This window comes from Protopterus annectens, chromosome 7.part0 (assembly GCF_019279795.1).
Source record: "Protopterus annectens isolate FY-2018-M chromosome 7.part0, PAN1.0, whole genome shotgun sequence".
NCBI classification, from domain to species: domain Eukaryota; kingdom Metazoa; phylum Chordata; order Ceratodontiformes; family Protopteridae; genus Protopterus; species Protopterus annectens.
This window is the reverse complement of record NC_056739.1, coordinates 609,716,691-609,737,502: the sequence shown is the minus strand read 5'-3', so window position 1 is coordinate 609,737,502 and position 20,812 is coordinate 609,716,691. Positions and strand designations below refer to the sequence as shown.

The 20,812-nt window shown below is 43.9% G+C and overlaps 1 protein-coding gene across 1 annotated transcript in view; it reads left to right on the top strand.

Annotated features, from left to right (window-relative positions):
- ARID3B (AT-rich interaction domain 3B) overlaps positions 1 to 20,812 on the top strand; it is a 348,945-nt gene that overhangs the window by 23,968 nt on the left and 304,165 nt on the right. Inside the window, exon 3 of the mRNA XM_044076308.1 lies at positions 14,236 to 14,492. Within this exon, the coding sequence (XP_043932243.1) occupies positions 14,236 to 14,492 (257 nt within the window). The remainder of the gene's footprint in view (positions 1 to 14,235; positions 14,493 to 20,812) is intronic.

Sequence of the window (20,812 nt, the reverse complement as noted above, 5' to 3'; positions counted from 1 at the left end):
AGGCTATATCAAATAGCAGACTATTTCAAAGTGGATAAGCCATTGTATTCGTTTCTGCTACATGTACCATGGGCTGCATCTACTTCAGCAGCTTTTCTCAGAGGGGTTCCTACCAGAGACATTCTAGAAGCTGCTACTTGGAGCTCAATTCATACGTTCACAAAACATTACCATTTACCTCTCTTTTCTAAATCCAGGGCAGACTTTTGACACTGCTGTCCTGCAGGGCCTTATAGCTGCTCCTAATGCTGTATAATTCCATCCTCCCATCCATAGCTTTGGGATTCTACCCAAATGTAATGACTGCAGCAGTGAAACACGAAGAATATAGTACATTTGTGTACACTTACCATAAATGTAGATGTTCGAGTGTATTCACTGTTGCAGTCCGGGTTACCCACCCGCCAGCCCCCTTGGTTCTCTATTATTATACCTCTTCTTTCCTTCACTATGCTCAAAAGCCTTTGTGATGTATTTGCTTTTAGTTGGAGGTAATTTTTTTGTGTTCTAAAATACATGTATATCATTATATATATATTTTTGCTCCCCATTTGGGGGGCATCTGACATCTGAGGTAAGAAAAACTGATTAAAATTGCATCGGCTGCATGTTTTATACCCCTGACGACCTGACGTTATGGAAGAGGAGACAGCAACTGACGCAGGACCCAAGACTTTGTTATTCAGGCCGACTGAGGGCAACCTGCCAGCGGATTACTCAAATGTAATGATTGCAACAGTGAATACACTCGAACATCTACATTTATGGTAAATGTACACAACTGTACTTTGGTTTTTGCAGACAAAGAAATATTCAAATTTACCCCTACTTAGATGACTGCCTTATTCAGGCAGACAGCCAGGAAAAGCTGCTCAAAGACCTGGCCTTTGTAAAGGACCTACTAAATTCCTTAGGATACACAATCAATGAAAAGAAATCCAAGCAGGTACCCACCAAAAGCATAATCTTCCTGGGAGCATGTCTAGACACAGCATCCCAGATGGCATGCCTAACAACAGAGAAACAAATTTTCCTATCAGCTTACTTCTCTCAACTGGCCCCAGGCTCCAGCTTTCTGCAAGGGAAATCCTGCAAGCCGTGGGATTCATGGCATCTTGCATACTCCTTATTCCATATGCCAGACTGCGTATGAGGAAACTTCAGTGGTACCTAAAGAGCCTTTGGTGTCAACACTCTCGAGATCTGGAAACTCTTTTACCTATTATTCCTTGCCTGAGGAAGGAATTTCTTTGGTGGGCAACAGCTTGCTCCCACAACAAGGGACTGCCCTTCTCCCCACACCCCGCCACCCAGACCCTCACCACAGATGCATCAGATTACGCTTGGGGGGCACACCTGGATGGCAGGTGCATACAGGGCCAATGGAACCCCCAGCAACTCCCCCTGCACATCACTCTAAAAGAGATGATGGCTGTGCAGCAGGCCTTGATAGCTTTCAAACCCCTTCTCTCTCCAGGGGATGTTCTTTGTGTTTCACTGTTGCAATCATCACACTTGGCTTATCTGCCTGCAAGTAGCCCTCAGTCAGCCCAAATACCAGAGTCTTGGGATTTCTGCGTTGGATGCTGTCGCCTCTTCCATGATGTCAGGTCATCAGGAATATAAAACATGCAGCCGATGCCATTACATCAGCTTTTCCTGTCACGTAGGAGCCCGAAGCAGAAGGAGTTCGCAAGTGCCGGTTGGCCACAATCTGAAATTTTTGTTTTTCAAACTTCAAGCCTGAAGTCTTCTAAAGCTAAGTATCCCGTTGGGGATCCTTTTTTCTTACTCTAACCAATGTCAGAAAAAGTTAACCATTGTCTTGCCTATGGAAAGCAAATACCTCACCGAGATTTTCATTCTTACTGCATCACCTGTTTAGGCCCAGATGACGACGTCCCTCGTTGCCGGTTTTGTGCCTTGTTTAATGCCCGAACTTTTCATTGTCGGGCTATCTTTGTCGTTAAATTCTTTCACTCTTGTTCTCCGTATTCTGAAATGGCTTCAGTAAGCCATCTGACTACTGATCTTCCGGGGGAAAAAAAAAAAAAACGTAAGGATAAAGACGGAGACAGACCGCATAGGTCCAAAACTACCGACACTTACGTTAAGCTAGTCGCCAGACCTCAGTACTCAGTGAGGCGCCTTCGCAGCCCTTGATACCCACTTGTACAGATTCACAGGCCTCTGCTGAGACCCATTCATAGTCCAGTGTGCCGCGAGATGCTTCTTTGACTATGGAACCTGCGGATGTCTCTACCTTGGATGGGTTGCCGCTGTTCAGGTATCGGCTTCTGAGGGTGTATTTGAACTTCTGATGTGCGTATTAAACCAACAACTTTGTTTTTGACTAAAACTACTGAGTTTCTCAGGCCCAGAGTTCGCACTACGCCTAGAAAACTGACGACCAAAGTGCATGCTCAAGCTCCTATGCCACAGAAACAAATGCTTAAAATGGCTGAAGACCATTACTCTAATTAGGGGAAGCCAGCCTTCCCTTGCTAAAAGACAAAGAATGGAATTTCCTTCTGATTCTACAGACCATGAGTCTGATGACTCTGATCCCTCTGATTACCAGGACATACCCTTATCTACCTATGAGGATTCTGATGCAGAGGACTTGGTTCTGTTTGCCTCCCCTCCAGAAGATTTTTCTTTTCGTGAAACCTTGCATACCTTAAGAGAGCATTTCCGCTGGGAATGCCAAGACTATCCTCAGTCCAAAAAGAGACAGAGAATTTTTAGACTTGCCTCAGCACAGGCCTCTAGCTTTACCCACTGTTTTGGATATTGTGGATGATGTCTTCATGGAATCCAGTCTTACTCCTGACACCTTACCACCAGCTCCTAGAAAACCTGACAGGTACTACAGAGTACTGACTCTCACAAATTTCTCTTTAAGAATCCTACTGCAGATCCAGAGACCATTTCACAGGGACCTAAAGGCATTAAGGCTACTACAGCCAAAAACCCTACCCCTTTGGACAGATATTCTAGAGCTTTAGACAGATGGGGTAAGAAGGTATATACCTCTGCAACTCTTGCCATCAGGGCTTTGAATTGCCAGTTCCACATGTTGAAGTACCAGGAACATATTATGGAACTAATTAAACAAAAAATGTTGTTACTTCTAATTTGTGCAGAAAATAAAGATTTACAAGAGTTAATGCATTCTGCAAACCAAATTAGTAAACATACTTTACAGTGTGGGTTTGATGCCTTAGAAGCATCTTGCAGGGCTGCTGTCACTGGGTTTGTACTGAGAAGGCATGCTTGGCTGAAGGAACAAATCTTGCCAGACCATGTCAAAGCAAAATTACTAGATGCTCCATTAAATCAAGATTATTTGTTTGGCGCAAAAGCAAAACAAGGAAAAAGCTAAATCTATGCAAACTGTTAAAGATTTCTTACAGGTGCAGCCACCTAGATTCAGTAGGAATTGGCCTTCTAAAAACTGGTCCTTTCCAGCCCCTCACAGGCCTTCTCAGTCCAAACCCAGGGGAAACAGACCACCGAGACTACAGTCTCAGGGTATGCAGAGATCTAAACAATGGAGTGCTCCCACTTCAAAAACAGTGAGTGGAAAGCCACCCCCCTATGGAAAAAGTTCACAATGACTTTTCAGTCAGCCTTCCCAGCCATGCCCAAGTACTTGCACCCTAGGAGGAAAACTCGCCCTTCATGCAAGAAACTGGATGTCCATTACTTAGGACCGATGGATTCTAAACATTGTATCCCAGGGATACATTTTCTACTTCCACTCACTGCCAACCCCAAGCAGGTTGCCAAACCTTCCTACAAACCAGTGGGCAGAGGCTCAAAAACAAGTACTTTCCCTTCTCATTGTCAGGGCAATTCAACCTGTTCCAGTAGAACAAAGGTGACAGGGTTTTTACTTCAGACTGTTCCTGGTGGTCCCAAAATTCAAAATGCTTACACTGCAACAGCCCCTTTCTATGCTAGCCAAGGATGCCTGGTTAGTCACCCTAGACTTAAAAGAAGCTTATCTGCACATCCCCATAAGGGAGTCTTGCAGGAAATGTCTAAGTTTCAGAGCAGGCTCTGCACTTCCCTTTGGCTTATCTAATGCGCCCAGAGTTTTCACAAAATGCCTGGCTCCAGCCACTGCATACTACAGGCAGAGAAATATTCAAATTTACCCATGTTTGGACGATTGCCTCATTCAGGCTGTCAGTCAGGAATTGCTACTTCAACGCCTGGCATTTGTAAAGAGACTCCTAACTTCACTGGAATACACCATCAACGGAAAGAAATCACAACTGGTGCCCAGTCAAAAGATTGTACTCCTGGGAGCAAGCTTGAACACAACTTCCCAGATGGCATTCCTCACTCCAGAAAAACAGGTCTATTTGACAAACTACTTCAAACTAATGTCCACCAAAACCCAGCTGTCTGCAAGGAAAATACTGCAAGTCCTAGGGTTCATGGCCTCATGCATTCTACTAATTCTATATGCAAGACTGCATATGAGGAAACTTCAGTGGTACTTAAAATGTCTCTGGTGCCAACATTCACAGGACCTGGAAACACTGATTCCTATCATGCCTTGTCTAAGGTCAGAGTTCCTGTGGTGGACAGAGGCATGTAACCATAACAAGGGACTTCCTTTCACTCAACCCCTCGCCGCCCAAACCCTGACAGCAGATGCATTAGACTGTGCATGGGGAGCTCATATGGCAGGCAAATGCATTCAAGGCAAATGGAGCCCAAGACAAATCCCCCTGCATATCAACCAAAAAGAGATGTTAGCTGTACAGAATGCTCTGACAGCCTTCAAGTACCTTATCCTTCCAGGACAGCTCCTGTTAAAGACAGACAACACCACAGTTATGTGGTACATAAACAAGCAGGGGGAACTCATTCCTACCTACTGTGCAGGTTAGCCATGGCCCTGTGGAACACAGCCTTGAGCAACCAAGTGCACCTGCAAGCTCAATTCCTGCCATGCAAACAAAATTCACTGGCAGACGACCTAAGCAGAAATCTACTGGATCCACATGAGTGGAAACTGGAACCCAACTCATTCAAACTTCTAATCCACATGTGGGGGACACCAGAAGTGGACCTCTTTGCCTCCCCCCAAAACCATCAATTGAGCAAATTTTGCACCAGAATTCCTCACTCCAGAAAAACAGGTCTATTTGACAAACTCCTTCAAACTAATGTCCACCAAAACCCAGCTGTCTGCAAGGAAAATACTGCAAGTCCTAGGGTTCATGGCCTCATGCATTCTACTAATTCCATATGCAAGACTGCATATAAGGAAACTTCAGTGGTACTTAAAATGTCTCTGGTGCCAACATTCTCAGGACCTGGAAACACTGATTCCTATCATGCCTTGTCTAAGGTCAGAGTTCCTGTGGTGGGCAGAGGCATGTAACCATAACAAGGGACTTCCTTTCACTCAACCCCTCGCCGCCCAAACCCTGACAGCAGATGCATCAGACTATGTGTGGGGAGCTCATATGGCAGGCAAATGCATTCAAGGCAAATGGAGCCCAAGACAAATCCCCCTGCATATCAACCAAAAAGAGATGTTAGCTGTACAGAATGCTCTGGCAGCCTTCAAGTACCTTATCCTTCCAGGACAGCTCCTGATAAAGATAGACAACACCACAGTTATGTGGTACATAAACAAGCAGGGGGAACTCATTCCTACCTACTGTGCAGGTTAGCCATGGCCCTGTGGAACACAGCCTTGAGCAACCAAGCGCACCTGCAAGCTCAGTTTCTGCCATGCAAACAAAATTCACTGGTAGACGACTTAAGCAGAAATCTACTGGATCCACATGAGTGGAAACTGGAACCCAACTCATTCAAACTTCTAATCCACATGTGGGGGACACCAGAGGTGGACCTCTTTGCCTCCCCCAAAACCATCAATTGAACAAATTTTGCACCAGAATTCCTCACAGTAGAGCAAGAAAGGTGGATGCCCTATCCTTTTCATGGGAAAGCCTCCCAGTTTATGCCTTTCCTCCTCTGCCCCTCCTCTCAAAAGTACTACTTAAGATCAAACAGGACAGGCCAAGGACAATCCTTATTGCCCCAGACTGGCCACACCAGCACCGGTACCCACTCCTCCGCGGTGTGACGGTAGTGCCACCCTGGCACCTACATCAGACTCCCTCCCTGCTGTCCCAGCAGGAGGGACATATTTTGCATTCACAGCTGCAAACCCTAAACCTTGCAGCCTGGCTTATCCACTGAATACACCACCTGCAACCCTCAGCAAACATCCTTGAAGCAAGAAGGCCTAGTATTAGGAAATCCTATTTTGAAAAGTGGAAAAGATATTGTTCTTGGAGTCACTGTCAAGGAAAGGACACAGCTGTGCCCACCTTACCTCAAATCCTGAATTACCTAGCAGAGCTGCTCCACAGAGGCCTATCTTTCTCATCCATTAATATTCATGCCTCTGCCATCTCAGCTCATTATAATACTCAGCCACCTCTCTTTTCTCACCCCCTCATCAAACAGTTACTGAGAGGAGCTAACAATTTAAGGCCCCTGAGTAGAGCTCCCACCCCAGCCTGGGACCTTAACTTTGTACTGGAAAAGCTCATGCTTCCCCCTTTTGAACCTGCTGCTTCAGCAGAGTTAAAATTCCTCTCCTGGAAAACAGCCTTGCTTCTATCAATCACTTCAGCAAGAAGAGTCTCTGAGTTACAGACACTAATGGCTGTGGAACCCTTCATTATTTTCCATGCTGACAGGGTTTCTTTAAGGAGTAATCCACCATTTGTGCCAAAGGTGGCTTTAAAACAATCCATTCATTTGCCAACCTTTTTCCCTAATCCCCAGAATAAAGGGGAAAGGATCCTGCACTCCCTGGACGTGCACAGACGGCTTAGGTTCTACCTTGACAGGACAAAACCTTTCAGAAAATCTGACCAGTTGCTAGTCAGCTTTGCTACAGGGGCAGAGGGCAAGGCCATTTCAAAGCAAACCATTTCCTAATGGATAGCACACTGCATCCATTTCTGCTACAAACACCATGGAAAACCTACCCCACAGGGGATCAGAACTCATTCCACTAGGGCTACCTCAACCTCTACAGCATTTCTCAGGGGAATCCCTACCAGGGACATCCTGGAAGCTGCAACCTGAAGTTCTGTACACACCTTCACCAAGCATTACCACTTACCTATCTTTTCTAAATCCAGAGCTGGATTTGCTACAGCAGTCTTACAAGGCCTGCTAGCCAGCCCTAACACTTCTTGACTGCCTCCACCCTTCCTCAGCTTTGGGAATCAACCCAAGTGTGATGACTGCAACAGTGAAACATGAAGAACATAGTACAGTTGTGTACACTTACCATAAATGTAGATGTTCGAGTGTATTCACTGTTGCAGTTCTGGTTTCCCTCCCTCCAGCCCCCTGGTCCTTTCTGTACTTTCCACCTATCTTTTTTTTTTGGCCATATTTTATGGCAAGAGTATTTACTTTTTACTGGAGGTGTTCCACACCATGTAATAGCTTCCTATTTTGGGGGCTCCTGACATTTGGGGCAAGAAAAACTGATGTAATGGCATTGGCTGCATGTTTTATACCCTTGATGACCTGACGTCATGGAAGAGGTGACAGCATCCAACGCAGAAATCCCAAGACTCTGGTATTCAGGCCGACTGAGGGCTACCTACAGGCAGATAACCCAAGTGTGATGACTGCAACAGTGAATACACTCGAATATCTACATTTATGGTAAGTGTACACAACTGTACTTTCTCCTGATCAAAACAGACAACACCACAGTGATGTGGTACATCAACAAGCAGGGTGGGACTCACTCCTACCCGCTGGGCAGGCTGGCCATGACTCTTTGATTTACAGCCTCTTCCATTCAACTACACCTGTTAGCACAATACCTGCTAGGCTTTCTCAGCTCCCTGGCAGACCAATTAAGCAGAAAGCTTTTGTACCCCCATGAGTGGCAGCTCAACAGAAACACCTTCTTACTAATAACTCAGAAATGGGGAACCTTGGAAGTCGACCTCTTTACTTCCCTCACCAACCATTAGCTCAGCAAGTACTGCACCAGGGAGCATCACTGCATGGCATGGAAAGTAGATGCCCTGTCCTTCCCCTGGGTAAACCTCTCGGTCTATGCCTTTCCTCCCCTACCTCTCATTCCGAAGGTACTGATCAAAATAAGGGAGGAAAAACTAAGGACCATTCTCATAGCTCCAGACTGGCCAGACAACACTGGTATTCCTTCTTGCACAGCCTGTCCCCACTGCCCCTATGGAATCTTCCTCAGATTCCCAACCTCTTAACCCAGAGGGAAGGGGCATTCATGCACCCCCAATTGCAGACACTCAGTTTGGCTGCTTGGCTTATGCCCTGACCGCTGACCAATCTGCCACCCTCGGTAAATAGGTTCTAGATGTTATCTGAGAGGCCAGATGCCCTAGCACCAGAAAGTCTTATGCAGATAAATGGAAAATGTTCTGCACCTGGATCTAGGCTATGGAGGCCAATACGGCACAGCCCTCCATCCCTCTCATCCTTGATTACTTAGCTGACCTACTACACAGTGGTCTCTCTTTCTCTTCTATAAAAATTCATGCCTCTGCTATTTCAGCTCATTTTCCCACTGAGCAGCCACTTTTTCACACCCTCTCATCAAACAGTTCCTCAGAGGGGCTAACAACTTGAGGCCCCCCAGAAGGATGCCAGCACCAGCTTGGGACCTTAACTTTGTCTTAGAAAAGCTCACCCTGCCTCCTTTCGAACCAGCTTCTTCTGTAGAGCTAAAATTTATCTCCTGGAAGACAGCCTTCCTCCTGGCCATCACTTCAGCCAGAAGAGTTTCTGAACTGCAAGCACTCAATTGCAGTGGAACCCTTCATCATCTTCCATGCAGACAGGGTATCCCTCATAACTAATCCATCCTTCATGCCCAAGGTGGTGTCCTGTGTGGCTCTCCACCAATCCATCCATTTGCCCACCTTCTTTTCTAACCCTCAAATCAAGGGGGAAATGATTCTGCACTCTCTAGATGTGCACAGACAGCTCAGATACTATCTGGACAGGACTAAACCCTTCAGAAAATCTGATCGACTGCTGGTTAGCTTTGCTTCAGGGGCAGAGGGCAAAGCCATCAACGACCAAACCATTTCCAAATGGATAGCACACTGCATCCATTTCTGCTACAAACAGCATGGCAAGCCTCCCTCCAAGGGGGTCAGGACACATTCCACCAGAGCAGCCTTCACCTCTGCAGCTTTCCTCAGAGGAGTCCCCACCAGGGGCATCTTGGAGGGTGCCACCTGGACATCTGTTCACACCTTTACCAAACATTTCCATGTGTCTCTCTTCTCCAAATCCAGGGCAGGTTTTGCCTCTGCAGTCTTGCAGGGCATGCTAGCCAGTCCCTAGCTTACTTGACTGCCTCCCCATTTCCTCAACTTTGGGAATTTACCCAAATGGGATGACTGAAACAGTGAAACATGAAGAACATGGTACAGTTGTGTTGTGTACACTTCGAGTGCATTCACTGTTGCAGTCCTGGTTTGCCTCCATCCTCCTTTTTTCTCTCTTTCTCCTTTTGTTACCTTTCCTCCTTATTGTTCTCTTTTCCTTACAAGGGACATATTGGTATTTATTTCCCACTGGTGGGGTTCTGCCACCAGACCCTGGCCTCCTATTTTGGGGGTTCCTGACCAGTTTGGGCAAGAAAAACTGATGTAATGGCATCCGCTGCCTTCCTTTACTACTTTACTAAGTCTCTGGTATTCAGGCCAGCTGAGGGCTACTCAGGCAGGGGTAGCCCTAATGTGATGACTGCAACAGTGAAGACACTTGGAACATCTACATTTATGGTAAGTGTACATAACTGAACTGCGTGCGTGTGTGTGTGTGTGTGTGTGTGTGTGTGTGTGTGTGTGTGTGTGTGTAGATATATATATATATATATATATATATATATATATATATATATATATATATATATCTACATATACATGAGCAAAGGTGCCACTGGAGCCCACCAGATGGTGCCATTTAGGAGAGATTGGGGTTGGCTGCAGCCAAGTTGCAGCATGGGAAGTGCTCACCGAATGCGCCACATTATACTGGCTGTGGATTAACAGGAAGCTCACCAGCTGGTACAGGTATGGATTAATGTGTAAAAATGCTCCGGTCAGTTGTGTTAATGGTAGTAGCAGTAGTAGTAATAGTAGCATTAGTAGTAGTCATAGTATTGGCAGTAACAGTAGTAGAAGTAATTGTAGTAATAATAGTAGGTAGCAGATGGCAGTATCTTAACCCCCCCCCAACACACACACACACACACACACACACACACACACACACACACACACTCTCACTCACACGCACACATACACACACACACACACACACACACACACACACACACACATACACACGCATACACACACACACACACATGTACACATATACACACACACGCTCGCGCGCATACACACACACACACTCTCACTCTCACACACACACACACACACACACACACTCTCACTCACACGCACACACACACGCACTCTCACTCACACGCACACATACACACACACACACACACACATACACCAGCTTCATCTCCATTACTTGCCTTGGGTGGAAGGAATAGTCTTTTTGAAAGATGCAGGACTTTATAAGCTGGCAAGTGGGGGAGGCAGTGGCAAAAATTTAAAAAAAGCATGAATTGCTTACTTGACCAGGTTTACAACTTGCTTGTATACCCAGTTCTGTGTAACATGAGAAGCTGTGCTGTTATAAGTGTGGAGTTCTATGGTGCTGCTCTATCTGGTATCCTGTCAGGGAGCAGGAATGCAGTTTGACTGGGATATTGGAGAATATACAGGCTGGGAACACATATTCAGCAGTAAGGGTTGATGTTCATTATAATGATTATTGTTGCATTTCATTCATAATATAGGGGACTCAGACTCAGCAGGCAAATGTCAGTATTTGTGTCATACTGATGCCTCCAGACAAGGTACAAGGCTACTTTCAATTAAAGGATTTTGGCTGGAAAATGTTGTAAAAGGAAGAGTAGCCACACTGTCTTTAATTGCTGAAAAGAGTTTCAATCATATCTTGTCTATTAATTCCAGGCAAATTCTTTCATATCTTGTCTATTAATTCCAGGCAAAGCTAAAGCTTTAGGAGCAGTGAGTCTATTGTTCTTTTGCATTTGCGTTTTGCTATTTCTGTAGTAGTAGTGTTGCTTTGCAGGTTTTTTGTTTCTTTTCTTTTTTTAGATAGAAGTTGCTTCACACCCCCCCCCCCCTTGCAGTTAATGATGTCCCTAGGAAAAGGGACAGTAGTGAATGTTCTTATGGGTGACATTCCTCCAAGAGACAATCAGTTATGGTGTGTGTGTGTGGTTCATGGAATAACCAGATGGGAATATTCAACAAAAGGCTTTTAAGAAGAGCCAGAAATGTTCTGGCATTTATAAAGCATGGAACATTAATAATGCTGAGAAAAGGAACATCTGACCCTTTCCCAGCTATCTTTTGCAAGATAGATAGGCCAAGGAGTGGGTTAGTAAAATAATTTGTGGGAGAAGTGTGTGTGTGTGTGTGTGTGTGTGTGTGTGTGTGTGTGTGTGTGTGTGTGTGTGTGTGTGTGTGTGTGTGCGTGCATGCGTGTGCGCGCATGTGTGTTTTTTTTTTTTAACCAGCTTACCAACTTCAGATTCCCAGCTTACGCATTTGGCTCTGTTCTTCTCAAGGTTATCACATTAGGGGCCAGCCCAGCTTGTCCCTTCACTGGATGCTTCTTGCCCTTTGACAAGAGGAACTCTAGACTCATTCAAGCTATGATCTCCCTACAGCTTGGAAGAAGAAGGAGCAGAGAAGTTAAAGCTGTCATACAGTGGCCAAGCTGCAGTTTTTACTTAATTTCTATCTTCTACTGATGTGCAGGACTAAAGCCACCCTGGCATAATTATAGTTATAGTGTCTTTTTTGGATGGCTCAATTTTTTTCCTTTTAAACGAATGTTCTTTTTTCTGTCCAACATCTGTAATTCCCCCAAAAGGAGTTGACAGCTAATACAACCCTGCATGCCCCCCTGTGGTTATGTGACATTTACTTTCTGTGTATGAATCAAGTCTCACAGTTACTTTCTGTGCATGGATCAGATCTGATAGTTACTTTCTGTACATGGATCAGATCTCACAGTTACTTTCTGTGCGTGGATCAGATCTAATAGTTGCTTTCTGTGCAAGGATCAGATCTGATAGTTATTTTCTGTATGTGGATCAAATCTCACTGTTACTGTCTGTGTATGGATCAGATCCGATAGTCACTTTTTGTACGTGTATCAGATCTCACATTTACTTTCTGTGCGTGGATTCAGATCTTATAGTTACTTTCTGTGCATGGATCAGATCTGATACTTTCTGTACATGGATCAGATCTCAAAGTTACTTCCTGTGCATGGATCAGATCTGATAGATGTCCTGAGTGAGTCACCGTTACTGAGTCGCTTTTACAGTATTCTTAACAGATGGGTTGATGCTTGCTGACATCTCTTCGGGGTACCAAAGCTTTACATTTGAAGGATGTACAGCCAGCTGATGACTACGGCTGGATGCCAGGGTGTAAAAGTGGATGTACATACCAGATCCCCTATTGCAGAAAGTTGTTGACACCAGGTCCATTTTAGATACAGCCACCTGGTCTTCTGTTCACACCATCACAAAACATTACATATTGGAAACCTTCTGAAAGTCCAGGGCAGTGTTTGCCATAACTGTTCTGTCTGGCCTCCTGGACTTCTCCTCTCCCCATTCTTTTTAACCTACCACTTTCTTTGTCTACAGCTGTGGGAATCACCCATCTGTTAAGAATACTACAACAGTGACTCAGTCAGGACATAGTACAGTTGAGTAAGAACTTACTTGTCTTACTGATCACGCAGTATTCCTTCCCTCCCACCTATCCCCCTTTCTTTTAGTCCTTTTCCTCTCACTGGCACTAACACTTTGCCTTTTGCTCACACTTGAGCACTTTCTGTACCACATGATCTTACTTTCCGAGGGGGAACTTGCTTACCCTGTTCAACCTTAGCCCCTCCTAGATGAACTTTCTCCTTCCTTGGTCTTTTTCAGGCCGATGCTGACATGGAAATAATCTGAGGATCTCATACTTATGTCCAATTTTATACCCCAGTGCCTACGAGCTGAGGCCATTGCCCAAAAGTATGTCATGCTAAGGTAAAGCTTTGGTACCCTAGCTGGATGTCAGTGAGCGACAACCCATCTGTTAAGAATAATGCAACAGTGATCAGTAGGACATATACTGTTATGGTAAGTTCTTACACAGGTGTACTTTACTTTCTGTGCATGGATCATATCTGACAGTTACTTTCTCTGCATGGATCAGAAATTACCTTTTGTGCGTGGATCAGATCTGACGATTAGTTTTGATGCTTGAATCAGCTTGTTCATATTTTGGTTGGCAGTTTAATGTGGATATTGAAGAGGGGTGGTGTACCAGTAAATTTTTTAGAGCTGATTTTCAGGGTGATTAATTGTGGAGTTTGTTTTTGTTGTAGGGGAGAGAGACAACCATATTACTGGAGAAATCTTTAGTCTTCCATTTTTCAGATCAGGGAGATAAATGGGGGAACAGAAGAACATTGGAGTATCTTTTATATTTTAAAAGGGTGGGATTTTTTTCTGTAGTCTTCAAAGACTGAATTCTACTTCCCTTCATAGCAATGCGGAGTTCACAAAACCATCAAAACCTTATTTCACTGCACTTCTGTGGGTGTTTCAAGGCTCATTTTTAAGCTATGCCCTGTCTGACACTTTTACTACAACCTCTTATGAAATTTTATTTTGTAACAGTAATTTAGTAATTCTCAATATATAGCATTCATTTTGTAGTCTAGGTGAAGCTGGTATCAGTGATTAAACAACGTACAGCTCCACAACTGAGTGGGAAGTAGGACAACAAGTGGGTGAGGAGCAAAGAAGGAATCCTAACATTAGAGCACTGTACGTACATTTACTAAGAGAAAATGTTCCGGGACTTCATAGAGCAGAATTCAGGAATTACAAATTGTTTGGATATGCAGTAGCAGAGGGAAAAGAAAAAGATAAAAAAAAATAAACTGTTACTGTCTTGTTGCTTTACATTCTCACATGAACATTCTTAGTGTATAGCACTTGTGTGTCATTAAGACATGCTAGTAATATTTCCTTATTTTTTACAGGTATATGAAGTATTTATATCCTTATGAATGTGAAAAGAAGTCTCTGAGCTCACCAGCAGAGCTACAGGTTGCCATAGACAGCAACAGACGAGAGGGTAGACGGCCCAGTTACAGCTCAGCATTATTTAGCTACTCGCCTACCACTTCTGGAACACCTGCTCTTCTCTCCCCTCCCAAACTCCATCTCACGGCCAGCGGCATACCTACAGTCGGAACCAATGGCATCCACATGTCTCCTGGGCACGCTGTCAAAAAAGGTGTGGGCACTTCATTATGCCAAGTACAGGGACACCTTTGTTAGGAATATAAGCAAGAAAAAATTGGTAGGCTGGTACAAGCTGCATATTTTTATGGTGTTTATTATTTCATTTGTAGTCACAAAAATTTGTACCCATTTTTTTTTTTTTACATGATGACATTTGTATGCATGGTACTATGAGCCTATTCTGAGAATCAGTAGTGAAGAGCTGCCCAATTTGGATAGCATAATTATAGAGAAAGACCAGAATATTGCTTCAAGTTGATAGTATGCTGTTGACATAAATATGGGTTAAACACTGTATTCTAAAAATATACAGATTTGTTTAACCTTATTTAATATTCTGAGTACTCTTTTGTTCAGGGTACACATGAAATATTAGGTGCACTTTAAACTATGTGTAATGTTCTTCCAGGTGTGCACATTTTTTTTTATTTTTATGTAGTATGTATACCAGGTATGTAGTAGTCAGATTACTACACAAACTGTGATGCTGGACATTGTATAAATTTCCAAGAAGTAATGTACTCTAGGGTGGGTGTTATAAGGAAATAAGAGACCACCCAGGAATGTTGTGAGACCCAGTGACACAAGTAGGTCTCTGTCACAGTCCTGACCTAGTACTGGATTAGTGTGAAAGGGCTGGGGTGCCAGAGATCAATCATTAGCAATATCTTCCTCCTAGTATGTTCACCTCGATGGTGGCCCTGCTTTACTCATAGTTATGAGTTTACATTTGAGCTTGCATCTATGATCATTTAGTGATAAAAGAATTACAAGAAGTGCACTTATGTTGCCTAGGACATAGCCATAACCATCTTTCTCACATGGAGGGTTCCATGAAGCCCATGTCTCTGCAGTCCTTCTCTAGGCCCTATTTGACCTGATGTCCAAAATAGAGGGGGCTGTTGCAACCTGTGACATTTGGGCCCTCATGACTGGCTCAGATGTTAAACATACATGAGATATTTGATATTTGATGGAAGTTCTCTTTGCAGTTGCTGTAAAGTATACTTAAAGAGTAGAAGCTAACACTTCTGCTGGGACTAGCACAGTGTCACAGTGAATTATCATCTCTGCTGTCTGATTTCCATGGTGCTGGGGTCCCTTTTGTTGCTCATCTGGTCTGGGTAAAACAGGCGAACATTCATGGGTTCAGTTCAAACAGCTTTATTACACACAAACACATCAGAAATTAGACTTTGTAGCTTAAACCTAAATATTCTTATAAACCGACTGACTACCACACTCATACACGCTAACACTCTGGCTGTTCTCTCAAAATGGCACTGCTGCCTGCACGTGTCTCAAAATGGCACTGCTGCCTGCACGTGCTCACTATTTGTATGCACATGCTAACATCTGGAAATGCTTCTTAAAGGTTCATACACACACTGTGATCTACACCTTTGCTTGGGGTTTAGCTGTCCACTTTATATCTTTGGGACCCCTTTGTGTATGGATTAAAACTAAGCACCCCCTCCACATTGTTTGGTGCAAGCTAGAATCTTCTAAATGTTCTCTGTCATGAGATGTGGATTTTTTAAACACCTTTATTAAATTATCACTTAAGACCTAGGCATACATACATTAATAGGAAAAAACACAAACCATGTAATTGTTTTCATACTCACGTGTAGTTCATTGCATACATGTTTTCTTTCTTTTAAATATTATTTACTCCATCATACCATAAATTACTCAATTCCTGCCTTCCCTTAAACCCCATTTTTCTTCCTCCTGAACACTCTTCTTCATGTGTTTTTCCCCAAAAATTCCATGTATTTCAGTGTAGTTTGCTTCTTACCTTTTCTAAAGATCCCACTTGTTGTTTATTTATCTCTTTTAAAATATTCAGTACTTCAATTACAGATGGTTTAGATTTTGATTTCCATTTTTAGTAACTGCTTTTTTGCAGCCAATAGCATTAAACTTAGTAAGGCCTTACTTATGTGTAGGCACTTTAGATCCTGTATCCCACCTCAGTAGAATCTTTCCCTTAGCTACATGCATTTGCTCCACCAACATGTCTGACAGAGTGCTTTGTATGGAATTGGTAAAATCTGCCAAATCTTTACATTCCGAAAACATGTTCCCAGTTACCTCTCTCTTTGCTATCTATCTTAAGAAAAATTTTATGAAGTCTGCGTGAGGTATAAAAATTCTTATGCAAACACTTCCAAGAAAAAAAATCCTAAACATTCTGACCTTTGTCACATACTTGGGAGCCATATGTATGTCTTCCCATTTTCCTTTGTAAACTGTCTTTCTAGTCTGCCTTCCTAATCTTTTTAACCCCTCTGATTGATTTGTATAGTTATCACGCAGTATTCTATATGCCGTACTAATTATCTCTTTTTAACAGCAGCTTCTGTTCTAGACTTGACTAAAAACTCTACCAGTGCTGGTTTTTCACTTGCCAATTCCCCATCCCTTTCTCTTTGCCTGTACTCTGATATCAACCCTTAATAGGGATTGGAGTCTTTATCCCACAGTCCAAACTTCTGTTTGGCCTCATCCCACTCTGTGGCTTTGCCTTACTAGTTGTTTGCCTACAGTATATTGGATGTTCTTCGTGTTTCACTGTTGCAGTCATTACATTTGGGTAATCCTGCTGGCAGGTTGCCCTCAGCCGGCCTGAATGCCAAAGTCTTGGGTCCTGCGTTGGCTGCTGTCCCCCCTTCCCTGATATCAGGTCGTCAGGGGTATAAAAGAAGCAGCCAATGCCATTTACTTCAGTCTTTCTTGCCGCGCGGTTCCGTAAGCAGAAGCAGTTCGCAAGTGCCATTCGGCCAACTCCTGAGATTTTCGTGTTTGAGTTTCAGATCCAAAGTCTTCAATAAAGCTAAGTACCCCGGTGGGGAAACTTTTTTCTTGCTCCAGACCGATGTCAGAAAAAGTTAATAATTGTATTTCTTGTGGAAAGCAAATACCTCATAAGGATTTTCATTCTTACTGTATTCCTTGCCTAGGCCCTGATCACAACGTCACTGGTTGTCGGTTTTGTGCTACATTTAACCAATGCACTATTAAGCGTCGGTATGATTTTGCTTTAAACTTTTTTGGACGCCGGTTTAATTATCCTGAAATGTCATCGGATAGCCATCCGACTACCAGAGTTTACAAAAAACGCAAAGAAAAGGATAGAGAAAAACAGCCGAGGCCCAAAACTAACGATGAAACTTCTCCTGAGCCAGTCACCGGTTCGTCAGTTCTCAGTGAGGCGCTTTCGCAGCCCCTGACGTCCGCTACTTTAGAGTCGCAGGCTGCTACCGACTCCCACGTGGAGTCGGCCATGCCGCTGGATACTCAAGGTATTGGAGCCTCGAACGCTAATCCCTCAGATGGGTCTGGAGCCACTGAGTAGGTACCGGATTCTGAGGGTGTATTCAGACCTAAACATCTTTACATTAAAATGACTTCAGCTTCAAAGGCAAAGACTAAAGCACCTTCTAAAGCAAGGAAACAAACTCAAGAGCCACGTGGACAGGCCTCTATGCCCAAAAAACAGATGCTCAAAATGGCCGAAGACTTGATTACCTTGATCAGGGGTTCCCATCCCCCTCCTGATAAGAGGCCTAGGCAAGACACTGACTATGAATGTTCAGATCAGGTTTCTATTTCTTCTGATTCCTCTTCTGATCAGCAATATTCTCTTCCCCCTATAAGGATTCTGATGCTGAAGAATCTATACCTTCAGCATCTCCTCCTGAGGACTATTCCTTTGGGGAAACCTTAAATACCATGAGGGAGCATTTCCACTGGGAGAGCCAAGATTTTTCAGAATCTAAAAAGAGGCTCAGAGATTTTCTTTTACTACCTCAGCACAGGCCTCTAGCCATTCCACCTGTGTTAGACATTGTAGATGATTTGTTTTCGGAGTCTAGTCTGACCCCTGACTCCTTACCCCCAGCTCCTGTTAAGCCTGACAGATATTACAGGGTTCCTGACTCACACAAATTTCTTTTTAAAAACCCTGTTGCTGACCCAGAAACTATTTCACAGGGTCCAAAGGGAGTTAAGGCTTCCACTGTAGAAAACCCAACTCCCTCTGACAAAGTTTCAAGGGCACTTACGGGCTCTGTAATTAGGAGGCATGCTTGGTTAAAGGAACAAAACCTGCCTGATCATGTTAAAGTTAAATTACTAGATGCACCTTTACAGCATGATACTGTTTGGTGTTAAGGCAGAGGAGGTGTTAAAGAAAATGGAGGACAAAGCTAAATCTATGCAAACTGTCAAAGAATTTTTACAAGTACAGCTTCCTAGGTTTAGTAGACACTGGCCTACAAAAAGTTGGTCCTTTCTTGTGTCAGACAGACCTCAAAGGGGCAGATCCCAGGTGCAAGGTTCTTATAGGCCCAAGCAATGGGGTGCTTCTACCTCCAAAGCTGGAGAAGATAGATCACAAACATACAGAAAACAGTCCCAATGACTTTCCCCTGCCTGCACCAAGCACTTCTCTTCTGGCAGCATGCTTAGGTGGAAATTTAGCGCTTTTTGTTCAAAATTGGCATATCATAACCCAGGACAAGTGGGTTCTAAACATTGTGTCACAAGGCTACAAGTTCCATTTCCATACTCTGCCAAAGCCAAACGGCTGGCCAGATCTGCCAAAAAATCAATGGGCAGAGGCACAAAAACAAGTCTCATCCCTCATGGACATGGGGGCCATTCAACAAGTACCAGAGCAAGAGCAGGGACAAGGATTTTACTCAAGACTGTACTTGGTACCCAGAAAGGACAAGGCCTGGAGGCCGATACTGGACCTATCTATTCTGAACACTTTCCTGGATATTCCAAAATTCAAAATGTTGACTTTGCAGCAGCTTCTGCCCATGCTGGGCAAGAATGCTTGGCTTGTGACTTTAGACCTAAAAGAAGCATACCTGCATGTTCCAATCAGACAAGCATGCAGAAGATACCTAAGATTCAAGGCTGGTTCAATGCATTACCAATTCTCTGCACTGCCCTTTGGCTTATTTACTGCTCCCAGGGTCTTTACAAAGTGCCTGGCACCAGTAATTGCATTCTGCAGACAAAGAGGAATACAAATATATCCTTACTTGGACGACTGTCTCATTCAAGCAGAGAACAAGGACATTCTTCTTCAACATCTGGCGTTTGTGAAAACACTTCTAACATGCCTAGGGTACACAGTCAATAAAAATAAATCAAAACTAGTACCCTCACAAGAGATAATATTCCTGGGTGCAAACTTGAATACAACTGCCCAGATGGCTTATCTCACGCCAGACAAAGGCAACTGACTACCTTTTTCAAAATGTTGGCAACAAAGGCCCAGTTATCTGCAAGAAAAATTCTGCAGGCTTTGGGCTTCATGGCATCCTGCATCCTACTAATTCCATATGCAAGACTGCATATGAGGAAACTTCAATGGTACCTAAAAAGTGTTTGGACTCAACATTGCCACAGCCTGGAAACCGTCATTACTCTCATTCCCTGCCTGCAACAGGAGTTTCAATGGTGGGCAAAGGCTTGTCACCAGAACAAGGGACAGCCATTCACATTACCTCCAGCCAGGCAGACACTAACAACGGATGCATCAGACTATGCCTAGGAAGCCCCCATGGCAGGACGATGCATTCAGGGCACATGATCCTCAAACCAAATGCATCTACATATCAGTCAAAAAGAGATGTTAGCAGTTCAAAATGCCCTGACAGCCTTCAAGGACCTACTTCATCCGGGACAACTACTGATAAAGACAGACAACACCACAGTCATGTGGTATATAAACAAGCAGGGAGGCACACATTCTTACCCACTTTGCAGACTAGCCCTGACCTTGTGGGACACAGCTTTGACTTACCAAGTACATCTGCAGGCACAATTCCTGCCAGGAAAGGAAAATACTCTGGCAGATGAACTAAGCAGAGACCTCATGGATCCCCATGAGTGGAAACTGGATCCACAAGTCTTCAGCATGATAACAAGGAAATGGGGATGCCCTGACATAGATCTATTTGCCTCCCCTCTCAATTACCAACTAAAAAGATTCTGCACAAGGACTTATCACAGACAAGCATGGAAAGTGGACGCCCTATCTTTCAGCTGGAAAAATCTATCAGTATATGCTTTTCCTCCACTGCCTCTCCTCCCCATGGTGCTCCTAAAGGTCAGACAGGAAAAGCCAAAGATGATATTGATTGCCCCAGACTGGCCACGCCAGTACTGGTATCCAATACTAAGAAACTTATCTCTATACCCAGCTTGGACCTTACCTCAAATACCTCGGCTACTGTCCCAGCAAAACAATCAGATCATGCACAGCCACCTCAGGACATTAAACTTGGC